The 16,553-nt window shown below is 33.9% G+C and overlaps 1 protein-coding gene across 1 annotated transcript in view; it reads left to right on the top strand.

Moving 5' to 3' along the window:
- LOC111052873 (lanC-like protein 2) overlaps positions 1–16,553 on the top strand; it is a 35,802-nt gene that overhangs the window by 16,051 nt on the left and 3,198 nt on the right. The window contains exons 5-8 of the mRNA XM_039424858.1: positions 73–213; positions 5,282–5,467; positions 10,714–10,860; positions 12,080–12,182. Coding sequence (XP_039280792.1) covers positions 73–213; positions 5,282–5,467; positions 10,714–10,860; positions 12,080–12,182 — 577 coding nt within the window. The remainder of the gene's footprint in view (positions 1–72; positions 214–5,281; positions 5,468–10,713; positions 10,861–12,079; positions 12,183–16,553) is intronic.

Here is a 16,553-nt window from a genome sequence, read left to right as displayed (position 1 = left end):
TTTTATTGTTCATTCTGTTTTAAATAATTTATTTTATCGTCTTCAGTTTTATAAATATTGATTTCTGTTTAGGTTATTACAGCAATACTGGCCTCAGGACAAGATCTAGCCGAGAAACGGGGAAGTGAGGTCCCATTAGAGTATGAATGGCATGGAAAAAACTATTTGGGAGGTGCGCATGGGATTGCTGGCATACTTTATGTTCTCTTGTTGGTAAGTATAATAAATAACAAGTTCATTGTTTCTTCAAAACAATTACAAAAGTTTGAAATAAGAATTTATACAATGCACAGCTGCTGCTGGGGTATACTATTATCTTTTATAGAAGTATAACGTTTATGAATGCGTTTCATCTATCTATAATACTAGTAGTTCTGTGAACAGTAGACCTCACGCAGTATTCTCATCCACAAGTACCTGATTGAAACTATAGACCTTATGGAAATACAGCAATAGTCTGGCTTCTCCACACATCTGTGTAATCAATTGTCAGCTGATTTATGATGAATAATTCTATAGTCGGATTTTTACTCTAATATTGGCGTATGAAGGAGGCTCCTTTTTCCTCTTATATTATCCTTGAAATGCAAAATTTCCAAAAACCTTTTATATACGTCGACGCGCAATTAAAAAAGGAACATACCTGTCAAATTTCATAAAAATATACTACCGCGTTTCGCCGTAAATGCGCAACATATGAACATTTAAACATTAAGAGAAATGCCAAACCGTCGACTTGAATCTTAGATCTCACTTCGCTCGGTCAATTATAAAAGAGAGGTATTGGCTCAGTGGCGGCGCATGACCTGAACAGTTGGGTGGGCCAGTGGTGAGAATTTTTGGGGGCTGGGAAGTGGGAACTGGGAAGTATAAGCCAATGATTGGCTTATACATTCATATTGGGATAGGAAATACACGATACAGGCTTATCACTAGTGAACTAATCAACTGTTCAACTTGCAATTTTACATAAAGATTCTGAAGTTCCTGAGGATTTAGGCTCATTCTCATTGCTATTAATCAATCAATTTCAATTTAATAATTAAAACGAATTTATCCAATTTGCGAATCAAAGTTCACGCAACAAGAAAAGCGCAACCAAACAGCTTTCGACAAGTGACTCCTTAGCTTAAGAGTGCGTGGTAGCAGTCGGCCCCACACGATTGATCTCCCATTAGAACAATGTAATATTTTGGAACGTATAGCCATAGAGAAACAATAGCGTAAACAATAGCTTACGCTATTGTTTCTCTGTGGTATAGCGCCGATATTTATGGACGGAAATTTACGTACACTTTTGGTTGCACGCAAGGTTCATGAATCAAAGGTGGCAGGCTCGAGACCGATGAAACTTTTTTATTTTTTTCTGAAAAATTTCAACTCCGATGAAGATTATCCCACGTAATTCTGACTAAATGATAAATAATTACTAGATTTTTTATGTTTCCTGGTCATGAGGAGATTGCCTTTTGAAACACAAAAGTTTGAACAGTGCAAAGCATGGGTTACCTGCTAGTAAAACATAAAAATAGGGTTCTTGAAATTTGTTAATCTATTCTTGTATAATTATTCTTTATTTTCTATTATTGTATTTTTTAGTAATTTTAATATTATTGTACAGTGTTCAATATAAAACAGAACCCAACCCTTAGTTCAGTGTGGTGTAAGTAACAACTTATTGACAAACACTTTCCGAGCTCGGGATTTAGCTAAGTTCTAGACTTTAAACAGCTGGAGTTTCGATTTGATTTGAAAAGTCTTTATTCATAATCAATCTCGGGGCACCGAGCTTCGCTCGTTATTTTTATTCATTGATAAACACAAAGACCTTAAAGATGCATAGACTCACATGCAGCGCTAGTGTCGTACTTGGAATTGAAATCCGCCATTGAAGGGGCAACCCATAAGATTATTACATACCAATGCCACCAATGCCTTTGTGATCTATAGTATTACAAATATATATAGATATAATATCTCGTGCTAAAATTGGAGCTATCATTGGGAAGGCATAGGCATTGTGGGTCTATATCTCTTTAAGGTCTTTGGATAAACAGAACACAATATTCTCTAAAATGATCGTGTTTATATTTCACAGCTGGCTATATGTCATCTTATGAATTTCGGGAATGCGATATTTTGATTTTTCACATACTCACTCACTCACTCTTTTTTTTACTATCCACAGCTGTTTCAGCCAAGGATGAATTATCCTTTTAATGTCGTTCAGCGAGTTTTCTCAAGGATGAGACCTAGTGCAATCGAATTTTTATATCATAAACCTACTATGTTCCAAATTCCGTGAAAATCGTTAGTGCCGTTTTCGAGATTCGTTGAACATAAATAACCAGATATAAATATATAAAAATATAGAAATTGCTCGCTTAATATAATAGGATGTACAGGTGCATTAGGAACAGTGTCAATAAAATATAACATAAACATAACAAACAAACATAACATAAAAAAGTCTCTTTGACTTTTGTAGAACTACAAAAAAAGACTCTTGTAGAACTACATTTCAAAACTATAAAATATTGGCAGTTTTTGCTCTCTACATAATATATAAAACCATAATCTTCATCCACAAAATTCACATAAATTGACTGCTTCAAGTGACATACACAGGATAAGGGTAAATAAGAAACTAACAGAGAATGACCCATTTATTAAAGGTGTCATATTTTTCAATAAATTGCCATAGCACATCAAATCCCTGAAAGGCAACCAATGAAAATCTCAAGAAAGATCTTGGGAGACAGGCCGATAGTATTAGTGACTACTAATATCAATCATATTACTATATGATACTGTATATCATATAATACATTCTTTATATTTTATACTTTTTCTTTGTACTGTATAGTGTATATGTTTCTTTTAAAAAATGTTAGAGATTAGGAAAAACTGACGGTTTTAATCTTGTAATCTTGCTTGATATGGAAATAAACTGATTAAGTAGTATAAAACAGTCTGAAACCTTCTACAGAAATAACAGTGATAAACAACAGTCACAAACCGACAGTGTGATCTATAAACTCTTGTAGGGAGTACAGACACAATGATATTAAGTACTCCTTGAGTTTTATACTTAATTTTTTGATGTTCTCTATTGCCTGTAGTTCTAAAGGGAGCTTTGTGAAGTATTTCATTCCCATGTAGTGCGTCTTTTTTTAAAAAAAATCTAACCTGTGCCTTTCCGTTATCCTTTCAAATCTAGTACAATAGCCATGAGTCTCATTTCGTAGTTCTTCTGCAGGGTAATTCCTAACATACATAACATCAAATTCTATTCTATACTATGTTCTATTTTTACATAACTTCTAGACTGTGTATTCCAAATTAAGGTTTAAAGCAGTTTTGGGGCGAACGCCTGTTGGTTTTACCTGGATTGTATTTGTATATGAATAAATAAATAAATATTGCCCGTAAATTGTAAGAATGCCAAGCTGCGAAAAAACAGTTTCACAGAGTCCAGTCTTTGAAGATTCATCATTATTCTTAGTGCTTTCTTCTGTTGAATGAGAATTCTATCAAGATTATTCTTGGTCGTGGCTTCGTAAATGCATAGACCATAGGCCAGATGGGAGTGTATTAATGAGTGATAAAGAGTTTTCATAGTTATAAGACTGCATTTATTCGATATTTGTCTTGAAGCATACAGCTCAGGGGAGATTTTTTCACTAGTTAGAAAATTGGCTTCCGAAACGGGGCGTAGTCTTAGTTTTTATGATAATCTTTATTTTCTCATTTCTATAATTGGAAACGTTTTTCCTTGATGAAATGAAACATTTCTAAATAATCCAATATAGCTAAAACTTTACACTATGTTCTCTTTAATTTATTTTGTTTTCAATTTTTTAGTTTTTTGAAATTTAATTTAAACGTGGACTGCGACTACGCCCCGTTTCGGAAAGCCAATTTTCTGACTCCAGCTGTTTAAAGTTAAGAACCATAGAGAAACGATAGCATAAGTAGATATCCCATGGTTTAAGGCGTTTATGTCGCAACTTTTACTGTTATCCCAAGCCGATAGTTCACATAGTTCTTTCCTATGCAGCTGTGTGACGCTGGTAGTCTCTCAAATTGTGCCGTTCCTACACTCTCACCCCAACAAAACAGTAAAAATTGACAATAATCGACAGTAATCGGCTTGAGATAACAGTAAAAGCTGCGACATAAATTCCTTATACCATGGGATATCTACTTACGCTATTGTTTCTCTATGCTAGAACTTAGTTGAATCCAGAGCTCGAAAACTGGCCCTTAAATTACAAATTGAATGAAAACGACTAAGAAATTGTCAAAAAAACCACTGATTTATTGATAATTAGAAAGACCGGTTTCGGTTATTACACCATTGTCAATCTCTGATAAACCACTATCGGAGTTTATCAGAGATTGACAATGGTGTAATAACTGAAACCGGTCTTTCTAATTATCAATAAATCAGTGGTTTCTTGACAATCTCTTAGTCTTTTTCATTCAATATGAATAATTACCACAATATCAACTTCTCAACTACACAAAAAGTAAATTACAAAATTATAGCAGATGTTAAAAATGGTGTCCATTCATTTAAATGATGTACTTTTCAACACCACTTCACCTTGTTCCTGGCCACTCTTTTCAACCTTTCTCCGTCTATTTCAACTTATCTCCGTCTATTTCATTGGTAATGTTTGTCTTCAATTCCTGTAGGGTTAGAGGATTGCTGCTGTGAACAATTTCTTTCTAGTAGCTAACAAAAAAAGTCAAGGCTTGACAGATCAGAGGATCGTGGTAGCCACAATCTTGTTGAAATGATCCTTACATCGGAAAATTCTTGTAGCATATTCCTATGACAACGTTCAGACTTTAAATTTGAAATTTTCTCTAAAACTCTTTCTGGAATCAACTTTTATTCTGATTTCTTACTTTAGTAAATGTTTTGCTTTTTAATATTTAGTTCTTAATATTATTTCTAAAACTTTCGTATCATTTGATGTAAATGAGGTTAGTTTTGGCGTTTAGCTGTAAACCTCTTCGAGTTGTATTTTTTTCATGTAATGTATTCTCAATAAATAAATAAACAAATGCTTGACCATCACTATTTTAACTACTATGCACAAGGAATTAGAAGCCATCCCTACTCCGGCTCCAGTTATATCAACATTAGGAACAGTATTTAACCCATTTCAAAATAAATACATCTAGTACAAGCTAATGAGCATCGGGTTCTTTTTTAAATGAAAGCCCTGTATATTGTATTGTGTATAGCGAATTTTGTTTTTTGCTCTAGGCGAAAGATCATTTGACTGAAGACGAGTTGTTAAGCCTGGTGAAACCGACGTTGAATTTTATACTGTGCTTGCAATATGGGTCTGGCAATTTTCCGTCATCGATTGGAAGCCGAAACAACGATCGATTAGTACAGTGGTGTCATGGAGCTCCGGGGGTTGTACAACTCATGAGCAAAGCATACGAGGTAAGTGCTGACTAAAGTATAAATTCATAATTCATTACGGTAATTATTACTAAATAAATTATAGGTGAATAATTAAAAACTAGTCATGGAGCTCCGGGAGTCGTACAACTCTTTAGCAAAGCATACAAGGTAAGTGTTGACTAAAGTATAAATTCATAATTCTTTACGGTAATTATTACTAAATAAATTATAGGTAAATCATTAAAACTAGTATTTATGGGCCATTCTCAAGGGTGCCCACTAACGACAGGACAAGGGTGTACATAAATGCTCGTCATTCATGTTGTGTCATCATGAGGGTCTTCGAACAAAAAACATCTTAAATTTTTCTCTCCATTACGAACTGCTATAATTATGTGTCATCTAGTTTTGACCCTAGACGACTTGCAGACTTGAGTATTTGTGAAAATATAAAACAATCGTTGTTGGTTATCCATCTTGTTTTCAACTTATACCGGGTGATTCAAAACGGACTTTACAACTTTGAAAATTCATATAAATCTTATTAAACATGGTACAGAACTGGTTTTAGTGTTGTTTCAAAGGAAAACACTTCAATTTTTTTTACTTAAAACTAAAGATTTTCTATATGACTTCCGTTGGTTATCCTGCAGACATCCCGTCGATAGTAGATTTATTCCCAGACTCGCACTAGCATTTCAGGTGTGACTTGGTCAACAGCGGTGCAAATCCTTGCTCTAAGTTCAGGTAGAGTGGCTGGCAAAGAAGAGTAGAGTTCAGGTAGAGTGGCTGGCAAAGAAGAGTAGAGTTCAGGTAGAGTGGCTGGCAAAGAAGAGTAGAGTTCAGGTAGAGTGGCTGGCACACACACCATATCTTTTATGAAACCCCACAAGAAAAACTCCAGCGGTGTTAGTCTGGGGAACGAGGGGGCCATGCAATTGGCGCATTACGGCCAATCCACTGATTTGGAAAGCGGTCATTAAGAAAATCCCGGTCGTCAGTCAGATAGTGTAGTTGTGCGCCATCTTGCATAAAGAAAACATTTCCTTCTCGGTCATTCTCATCGATCTGTGGTATCAAAAATGTTTGCAACATATCAAGGTAGGTACACTATGCCGATTTTTAAACCAAAACACAACAGCTAGCACGCTCGGGTCCAGTGAAGGCAGCCATCTTTGACGTAACTGCCGCTAGCGCTTGCGCGGCGCGACCAGGCATTAGCGGACTGCGCGAGTCAAAACTTGGAGTGTTTTCCTTTAAAACAACACCAAAACCAGCTCTGTACCTTGTTTAATAAGATTTATATGAATTTTCAAAGTTGTAAAGTCGTTTTTAAATCACCCGGTATTATTACTATTGTATTTTTATACAACTTTAAACTGAAAAAACACTCACATTCTTTGGTGTGGCGACGACCGTTTCGTGCTGGTGTTTCTGTTTGGCTTGAAAATGTGCAACACCAGCACGAAACGGTCGTCGCCACACCAAAGAATGTGAGTTTTTTCACTTCAAAGTTATTGACCGAGCGAAGTGAGGTTCTAAGATTCAAGTCGACGGTTTGGCATTTCTCTTAATGTTTAAATGTTTATATGTTGCGCATTTACGGCGAAACGCGGTAACAGATTTTCATGAAATTTGACAGGTATGTTCCTTTTTAAATTGCGCGTCGACGTATATACAAGGTTTTTGGAAATTTTGCATTTCAAGGATAATATAAAAGGAAAAAGGAGCCTCCTTCATACGTCAATATTATAGTAAAAATCAGACTGTAGATTTATTCATCATAAATCAGCTGTCGAGTTGACTATAAATTGCATGCCATTGCGCATGCAATTCAATATCTCAATGTAACTTGGTAGAAAATTAGCAGCTGTGTAGACTACAAATTGCATGCCTCGTTGAATGCAATTTTTATGCACTATTAAATAGGATGCAAAGAACTTATAACAGCTCGCCCGGGCGCCTAGATGTCTTGTGGTTTTCTCGCGTTAAATTCCGGAAAGCGTTATATGGTAATTAAATCTTGTGTAAGTATGATCTGATCAAATAAATAGTTAGTGTATCAGTGTGGATGTGCTTATGGTTTGGGACGTCGTTATAACTGCGCGAGGTCTACTGTTCACAGAACTACTAGTATAAAAATACAATAGTAATATAAAATATTATTTATACACAATTAATAAAATCCACAAGTCGTCATTTCATTGTCAAAACTGGATGTAAAAACAGCTGTTTAACAGCAGCTTCTAACATAAAATAAACAATCAATAACAATAAATAAACCACTGAAAAATTACAAATTAAATGATACAAAAACATCAAATATTGCGTAGAAAAAAATTAACAAAAAGTCGAACATACAAAAACCTAACCCCAAAAAAGTTTGTTCGAAGCCTTTCGTGTGATGACATGTGTGTACACTCATGCTCAAAACACTTGTCCTTTCGTTGTGATGACACAACAATCAATGAAAACATGTGTGTACAAACATGTTCAACACACTTGTCCTGTCGTTAGTGGTACCCTTAGAACTCGCTCAGCCAAGTACACTTCAGGAGAAAATCAGTATCGTTAAACTACAGATAGCTACTAGAGTTATTATTAGATTTTTTTTAAACAGTCAGCATTCCTTATAAATAACATCTATGTTTCCCATTCAAACAGTCCCATTAAAGTGAATATTACCATAGAGAAAAGATAGCTTAAGAAGATATCCCATGATATAGGGCGTTTATGATGTGAATTTCTATGTTAACTCAAGCCGATAATCCAAGTAGTTATTTTTTGTAAAGCTATGTGACGTTGGTAGTCTCTCATACTGTGCAATTCTTACACTCTCGCTCGAAAAAATAATAATAATAGACAGTAGTCGACAGTAATCGGCTTGTAAATTGAAACATAATAAACTACTTATACGATATTAATTGACCGAGCGAAGTGAGGTCTAAGATTCAAGTCGACGGTTTGGCATTTCTCTTAATGTTTAAATGTTTATATGTTGCGCATTTGCGGCGAAACGCGGTAACAGATTTTCATGAAATTTGACAGGTATGTTCCTTTTTAAATTGCGCGTCGACGTATATACAAGGTTTTTGGAAATTTTGCATTCCAAGGATAATATAAAAGGAAAAAGGAGCCTCCTTCATACGTCAATATTAGAATGAAAATCAGACTATAGAATTATTCATCATAAATAATCAGCTGTCGAGTTGACTATAAATTGCATGCCATGACGCATGCAATTCAATATCTCAATGTAACTTGGTAAAAAATTAGCAGCTGTGTAGACTATAAATTGCATGCCTCATTGAATGCAATTTTTATGCACTATTAAATAGGATGCAAAGAGCTTATAACAGCTCGTCTGGGCGCCTAGATGTCTTCTGGTTTTCTCGCGCTAAATTCCGGAAAGCGTTATATGATAATTAGGTCTACTGTTCACAGAACTACTAGTATACTAGAATAACATTATTATTATTATTTGCTATTCTGCTATATTCACTTCAAAGTTTCAGCATTCATTATAAATAACATCGACGCTTTCCATTGAACCTATGCTTACAATTTGAAATTAATGTCACTATACTAGAATATCAGTTGCTATAGTGCAAATAAAACATCAATATGCTTTCCATTAATTTAATTATGATATTTTGAAGAAAATCTCGCTATTCAATTCAATTCAATTTCTTTATTCCAATATAAAATACTGTACAAAATAAAATAGAATAATTATGGAATAATTATTTCCCCGCATGGACTGTTGATCCGTGCGCGGGGAAAGAATACCTAATCTATACAGGTAACACTAGTGTAAAAACGACAATCAATAACTTAAGTTTAGATAAGAAATAAAATATTATATTAATTCAAGTTTAGCCTATAAAATATATGTTAAATAGCCAGACTGTATCAACGACGATTTACATATCACAAGTTCCCGACTCAGAAGAGACAACCAAAGCGTACTTGGCTAAGAAATCTCCCAAGAATCGTTGACAAATACAAATTCAAATTCAAATTCTTTATTTTCTGCATAAATACAATAACAAGAAATGTCGGTATATCGCAGTCGTCATAAGTACAATTATATACACATAGGTAACATGTTTTTTGGATTTAGTTAACATAATAAAAGGTCAGAAAAAGTCAGCCAGACAAAAACTCATTCAACGAGTAAAACTCTCCTTCTACAACAAACTTTTTAAGGTTTTTTTTGAACAAAGCATCATTATTAATCGACTTCAAACTATCTGTTAATTTATTATAAATTTTAATACCAGTGACATTTATAAATGACATTTATACCCTCATTGGTATGGGATGAGAACCCCCAAGCTTCCATTGCATAAGTCATCACCGATGCAAAACAGCCATGATAAACAGTAAGTAAATATTCTTTATTTAACCGTGACTTCAATATTCTCAGTGAGAAGCACCATTATACAGCCCTTGGATTGTACCAAAATGTAAAAATTTAACAAAATCTCCATGTTTGTGTGTCTTGTTTCCTAATTTATAGAGTATTGGTTTGCATTTTCGAACTAGCACTATTGATTCACTCGATTTTTCCTAAAAATTGAGTAGTCCACAATTTTTCAGAAAAATTACAATTTTCCCTCGCATAATAATTATCATGTATTGATTTTTTTTAAATTCATGCACGAGATATGATTTGAAAGTTTTCAAAATTCATTCACAATATACTAAGATAGTTGTAATTGACATTCGTTGTTATAATTCACTAATGAAAAATTACACTATTTGGATCTCAAGGTTATGTTGTGGAAGCAGGAAATTTCAGTTTAGAAACTAAGATATGAGAAAAATTCAGTTCGAACACGATTTATCAATATTTTAAACTTGAAACTTTAACATTGGATGTTTATAAATATCCTGATGTAATGAATCGGAGCGGATGTTCAACAGCTTATTCAATTTTATAAAAAAATGATCAATGAATGATTTTCTATCATTTTTCAATGATGGCAAATGATAGAAAAAGTGTTAATCCTATTGGAAATTGCTATGTCAAGTATATAATATGTGTTAATAGTATGAATACTTTTATATTAATACGTAGTAATTTGTTAATAGTAGGGATATTTTTGGGTAGAAAGATTCATGGCTGTTGGACATTTTGAGTGTGTTTGTGTTTGAACTTGATGATATTTTAGTGTCTTGTTTGTTTGTTTTCACATGACCTTATGCTGTCATTGCATGAGTTTCAAAATTTTCATTACCACTCTCTTGAAGGTGGCTGACAAGTTATTTTTAATTTCAAGGTTTTTGGAGACGAAAAGTACTTGCAGAGTGCTTTGAAGTGTGGCGAAGTTGTGTGGCAGAGAGGATTGCTCTGGAAAGGATACTCACTGTGCCACGGAGCGGCGGGCAACGGATACACATTCCTTCAGCTGTATCAACTCACTCTCGTAAGTTTTCAAGAAATACATAATATTTCACTTATGAAACTAACAAACTACGTAACTGTTTATTGATTAAGGTAGTTTGAAGTATAAATATACGATAAAAAGACAATAGTTTGAAATACTTTACTTCGGTTTAATCTATAATATGTATACAGTATATTTTTTTATTATTATTTCTATTAAAACTAGTCACTAGGACTAACCATTAATTTTGTTCTCTTATTTCTTATCCTAAATATTAATTTTTATTGCTAAAGTCTTCCAGTGAAGCATACAGTTCTAATCTATAATCTTTCTACTTTAAATTCTTTCGCTACACATTTATTTAATTTATACTTTTTTCACTTCACTAGCACTACACCAACTCGAAGGGCTTTGTTCTCTTCAACCTCCTTGTGAGTTCAGTGCTGTCTAGTAGTTGGATGACTTCGGTGTTGTCGTGTTGATGAAGACGTGACTCATGATGGGCTGCCAATCGTCTTATTTCACTAGTCACATAGGGGATGTGCAGATCTCGGTGCAAATCGCTATAATATATATAATGAATGAAATAATTAGCTTATACACGTACGGGTAGGAAATTCACGAATGACACATCATCACGCCTTAACTACTGGACTGATATCTAATTTCAAGTTAATCAAATTTTAAATTTTGCATATAGATTCTTAATTTACCGAGGATGGTTATTATAGGTCTATATTAAATTCTTCAATATACCAGTTGGTCAAGTTTTCAGTTTGTCAAGTTTTTTATTAGACCCTTGCGAAGCACGGGTTACATGCTAGTCTATAATGTAATAAAGGAAAAAATTGGCTTATAGACGTACGGGATAGAAAACTCACGAATGACGCATCATCACGTCTGAATTAATGGTCTTATTAACTTGATATGTTAGATTCTTACTTTCAAATACTTGAAAGGCACTACATAGCAGTCTGATATTTATGATTACGACATTGAAGAGTTTAGATCCGTAATTTAACGAGGATGGTTATAAGCCTTTTTTAAATTCTTCGAGATTTCAGTATGTCAAGTTTTCAGTATTTAAATTTTTTTTTAATTAGACCCTTGTAAAGCACGGGTTACCTACATGTCTGAATTAAAAAGAACTGTCGAAAATCATCAACATTTGTTTGCTCAGGGTGTCTAAAAAATATCAGTAGTATTATACATAACACTTCTTCTTTTCTATATATATATACACGTTTTCTTTTTTTAGGACAAGAAGCACCTACATAGAGCAGCAAAATTTGGCGATTGGTGTACGACATGGCCTAAAAACCAATTCTACCCACCTGACCGAGAGTATTCACTGTTCGAAGGTTTGTAAAAGTTGAATATTGTAAAATAATCACGTTCTTATTCTATGAAAACTGTTTTATACTCATTATATGAGCTTGCTCCACGAGATGATGTAACCTAATCTCTGAAGGAGTATATGAATCAAAATGCGGAGGAGGAACAGTTTTGGGGTGTGCCTGTTGGTCCTCCCCCAGTTATTCTAATGAATAATTGAATCAATTAATAAAATCATGAATTATCCTATCATATCAAGCGAGCAATTTCAGTATATGGTTATCTCGTTATGTCCAACGGATCTCGAAAACGGCTCCAACGATTTTCACGAAATTTGGAACATAGTAGGTTTATGATATAAAAATTCGATTGCACTAGGTCTTATCCCTGGGAAAACTCGCTGAAGGACATGAAAATAATAATAATAATTATTCATCATTGGAAAAACAGATGATAATTTCGTTGTCTGTTGATAACGGAAGCTCCCATCTTCCGTTACGAACAGACGACGAAATTATCATATGTTTTTCCAAGGATGAATGCCTGTGTGGGAGTGAGACAGAATTATGTTCAACTGTTTGCAATAAATCAACTTATCTCACGAGCAAAAATATTAATCTAGAAATTGTAATCGACTTGATCAAAATAATCTGATTTGTTGACATGACATGGTATAATCATTCTAAATTAGAGTATATCATAATTTTCAAAGTTAATCATTATTTTACAGTTTTGAGTGATTAGTGAGTGTTATTTTGAAATTCAATTTGGTTTGTCAACAATCTAAATTACAAATTTTCTGTTTCTAAATGTTTGGACTGAAAATTGGACCTGAATTTAAGTGTATGGAACATAACTTACTTTTTGAACTATTTATAGTGTATAAATCAAAATTCGGGGAAGAAACAGTGTTGGGCTGTGCCTGTTAGTCCTTCCCCAATAATTTTGAAGAATTGTGTTCTGTTTATCAATAAATAAATAACGAGTGAAGCTCGGTGCCCCGATATTGAGAGGATTATGAGTGAATGTAATAGTGGCTATATTAGGCTAATGGGTTTATCATTGAACTATTAATCAGCCATGTTCAGCTGAAATAATTTGCATTAATAGCTAATACAATATCCTATGTTTAGCTCTGACATAGACGATTACAGAGAGAGAATGCAGTAGGATACAAGCAGTAGAAATGAGGCTCCTCAGGGCAATAAAGGGAAAGACTTTTAAATACAGAGTTAGAAATGAGAAGATAAGAAGAAAACTGAACATGGAAAGCATAAGGGGAAAGATAGAAAGCATGAGACTATGCTGTTTTGGACACGTGAAGAGAATGGGAGAGGATCGGCTGCCAAAGAGAATGGAAGAGATGAGGATTGAAGGAAGGAGACCAAGAAGACGAGGGAAAGATACAGTGGTCAACGAAGTGGAGAAGAGAGGATACAGATGGTGACAGGTTGAGGACAAGCGATGGTGGGAAGACCGCGGAAGATGGAGAGGCATTGTTCATACTCAGACCCAGCACTAGCTGGAACGGGACACATATGGAGCTCTGATGCAGTTCTGATATAGTTCATACAATCATCACATGTGGCGACTCTGACACAAAACTCATCACAAAACTCTGACACCAGACCTGAGCCAGCCAGGTCACACGATATTATTATTATTATCACATGTGGCTCGTGAATCATTAATCCTATTATATTAAGCGAGCAATTTCTGTATATCTGTTTATATTTTTATATCTGGTCATTTATGTTCAACGGATCTCGAAAACGGCTCCAACGATTTTTACGAAATTTGGAACATAGTAGGTTTATGATATAAAAATTCGTTTGCACTAGGTCTCATCCTTGGGAAAACTCGCTGAACGACATTAAAAGGATAATTCATCCTTGGCTGAAACAGCTGAGACTTTCATCGTCTGTGGATAGTAAAAAGTGAGCGAGTGATTTTGTAGAAAATCAAATTATCGCATTCCCGAAATTCATAAGCCGACGTAAACAGAGGTGATTACGGAGGTAGTGCGTATAGCCAGCTGTAAAATATAAACACCATCATTTTAGAGAATTGTGTTCTGTTTATCAATAAATAAAAATAACGAGCGAAGCTCGGTGCCCCGATATTTTATCACTAATTGATCAGTTATCATGTTCGATATATAGCTCTGATGCTACTTACTTACTCTATTTATAATCATTATATGGATGATTGTAGATCATAAATTCATAGTTGGATAAATGTGTTGCTTATCAATCATTAATACGCCAATGCTGGGTTGCATAAAGTGGAATATTCATTTTAAATTGTCAACATTCCTTAGACAGTGTGTCCCATGGGAGGTGTAACAGGCGAAGACCATAGATTCTACATTAAATTTGCAACAAAAAATAACCAGTAAAATTTTCTTATATCGACATCAGTTTTCGAGATATTTCGATATTTTTGAAAAACGTCAATAACTAGAAAACTATCAGTAAAAATCTAATTTCAAGGACATGGTTGAAAGAGGAAGAAATTTCCAATAAGATTCATATAATTTGTTCCTTTGTTTGTCGTTATTAAACTTTTTATAGTGTACAAACTGTTTGAAATTTGGCTTGAACTCGACGAATGTACTTTTTTCAAATTCGAACGCTCATAAAAGGTTTAAAAAGTCAAACAATGGAACAAATTATACGAATCTTATTGGAAATTTCTTACTCTTTTTCTTTGACTGATAGTTTTCTAGTTATTGACGTTTAAAAAATATCGAAAAATCTGTATATCTCGAAAACTAAGGTCGATATAAGAAAATTTTACTGGACATTTTTTGTAGCAAATTCAATGTAGAATCTATTGTCTTCGGCTGTTACACCTTTCGTGGGACACTGTATAAGTAATATTCATTAAGACATTTGATAACATGTTGAATGAAGACTTGGAGTGACCGATACTGACAGTTCGAAATGAATTTCACCATAATTTCTTTCAGTTTCGGGTTTTCATGTTCACGGAGTAAAGAACTGTTGTTTTTTATGTTCCATATCATACCAGCACATAACAGTAAGAAAAAAAATTTTTTTCGTTGTTGGTTATCCATTTTGCTATCACTGTTATTATTACTATTAAATTTTGTAAAACTTTTAAGTGAAAAAACACTCACATTCTTTGATGTGGCGACGTCCGTTTCGTGCTGGTATTGCACATTCTCAAGCCCGACAGAAACTGAAGTGTTTAAGGTTATGAGGATGAAATTTGGTCAGAGTGGGGGTGAAGGGGAGTTTTGGCGGTTAATGGAGGAGGATTTAAATGAGTTTTTCAAAAAGGGTGTGGGAGGAAAAGTTAATTTGGTCATTTAGAATATTGTTTGGCTGTTGTGTGGTGTGTTTGTACTGGGCCTGTATAATAACAGGCCGTTTACAGTTTGGCCGGGTGGCACAAAATTTTAAGTAAAAAATGAAAGAAAACTAATGCAAAATGAAAAAATAAAATAAGAAATATACATCAGATTTTGATACAGAATTAATTAAAAAAAGGGAAAAATGAAAATTTATTAGAAAGGAATGAAATAATAAGGAAAAGGGAAAAAAATTTTACACAAGTAATAGTACATTTTTATCGTTGAGGCAGGCGGCAGTGACAATAAAAGGAAAATTTCAAAACTTCTGCCAGCAAAAATTGAAAAATTCTAATAATGTAAGCAAATAGCTGTCATTTTTTTTTAAATTGACGTTTCTTAAAATTATGTGTACGTTTGAAATACTATTAGTTTTATAAATTGATTGTGCTGTTATTATTGAGATACAACATTACATCCTTCTTAGAGTAATCACAAATATTTGGAGGTAGTCTGTTAAATAAGTAGGGAATTACATGATGTAGGGATCTTCTACCATAAATATTATTGAATCTGGGTACTACATATATTGATGGAGATCTTAAATTGTAGGGTGAGGGAGGAGCAAGGAGTCTATAGTATAAATTTTCTTTGTGGAGTATTACAATTTTGAAAAGGTAGAAATGTTTGGGCGATAAGGTATGATAGAATATTTGTAAGCTACGTGGGTTGTATGGATCAATATTATTAACATCAGGAATTCTGGTAGTTATACATTTTAATGTTCTTGATTGTATTCGTTCAACTCTAGATAAAAGATAATCGGCTGCACTTCCCCATGATTCAATGCCGTATCTAATTATTGGTTCCATCAAGGACTTATAAATTAGATATAGGCAATCAGGGGTGATATTTTTATGCAAATAAAATACTTTTGCGTTAAGCGCTTGAAGTTTTTTTGAAATGTAGTCTATGTGAGGACACCATCTCAGGCTGCTATCGATTATAATGCCAAGGTAACGGGTACTATTTACTAAAGTAAGAGGCGGACAAGTGCAGATCTGAGAAACATTCGCATGAA

The sequence above is a fragment of the Nilaparvata lugens genome, chromosome 3 (genome assembly GCF_014356525.2).
Source record: "Nilaparvata lugens isolate BPH chromosome 3, ASM1435652v1, whole genome shotgun sequence".
NCBI classification, from domain to species: Eukaryota; Metazoa; Arthropoda; class Insecta; order Hemiptera; family Delphacidae; genus Nilaparvata; species Nilaparvata lugens.
The sequence above is the reverse complement of the archived record's forward strand: the minus strand, read 5'-3'. Positions and strand labels throughout refer to the sequence as shown.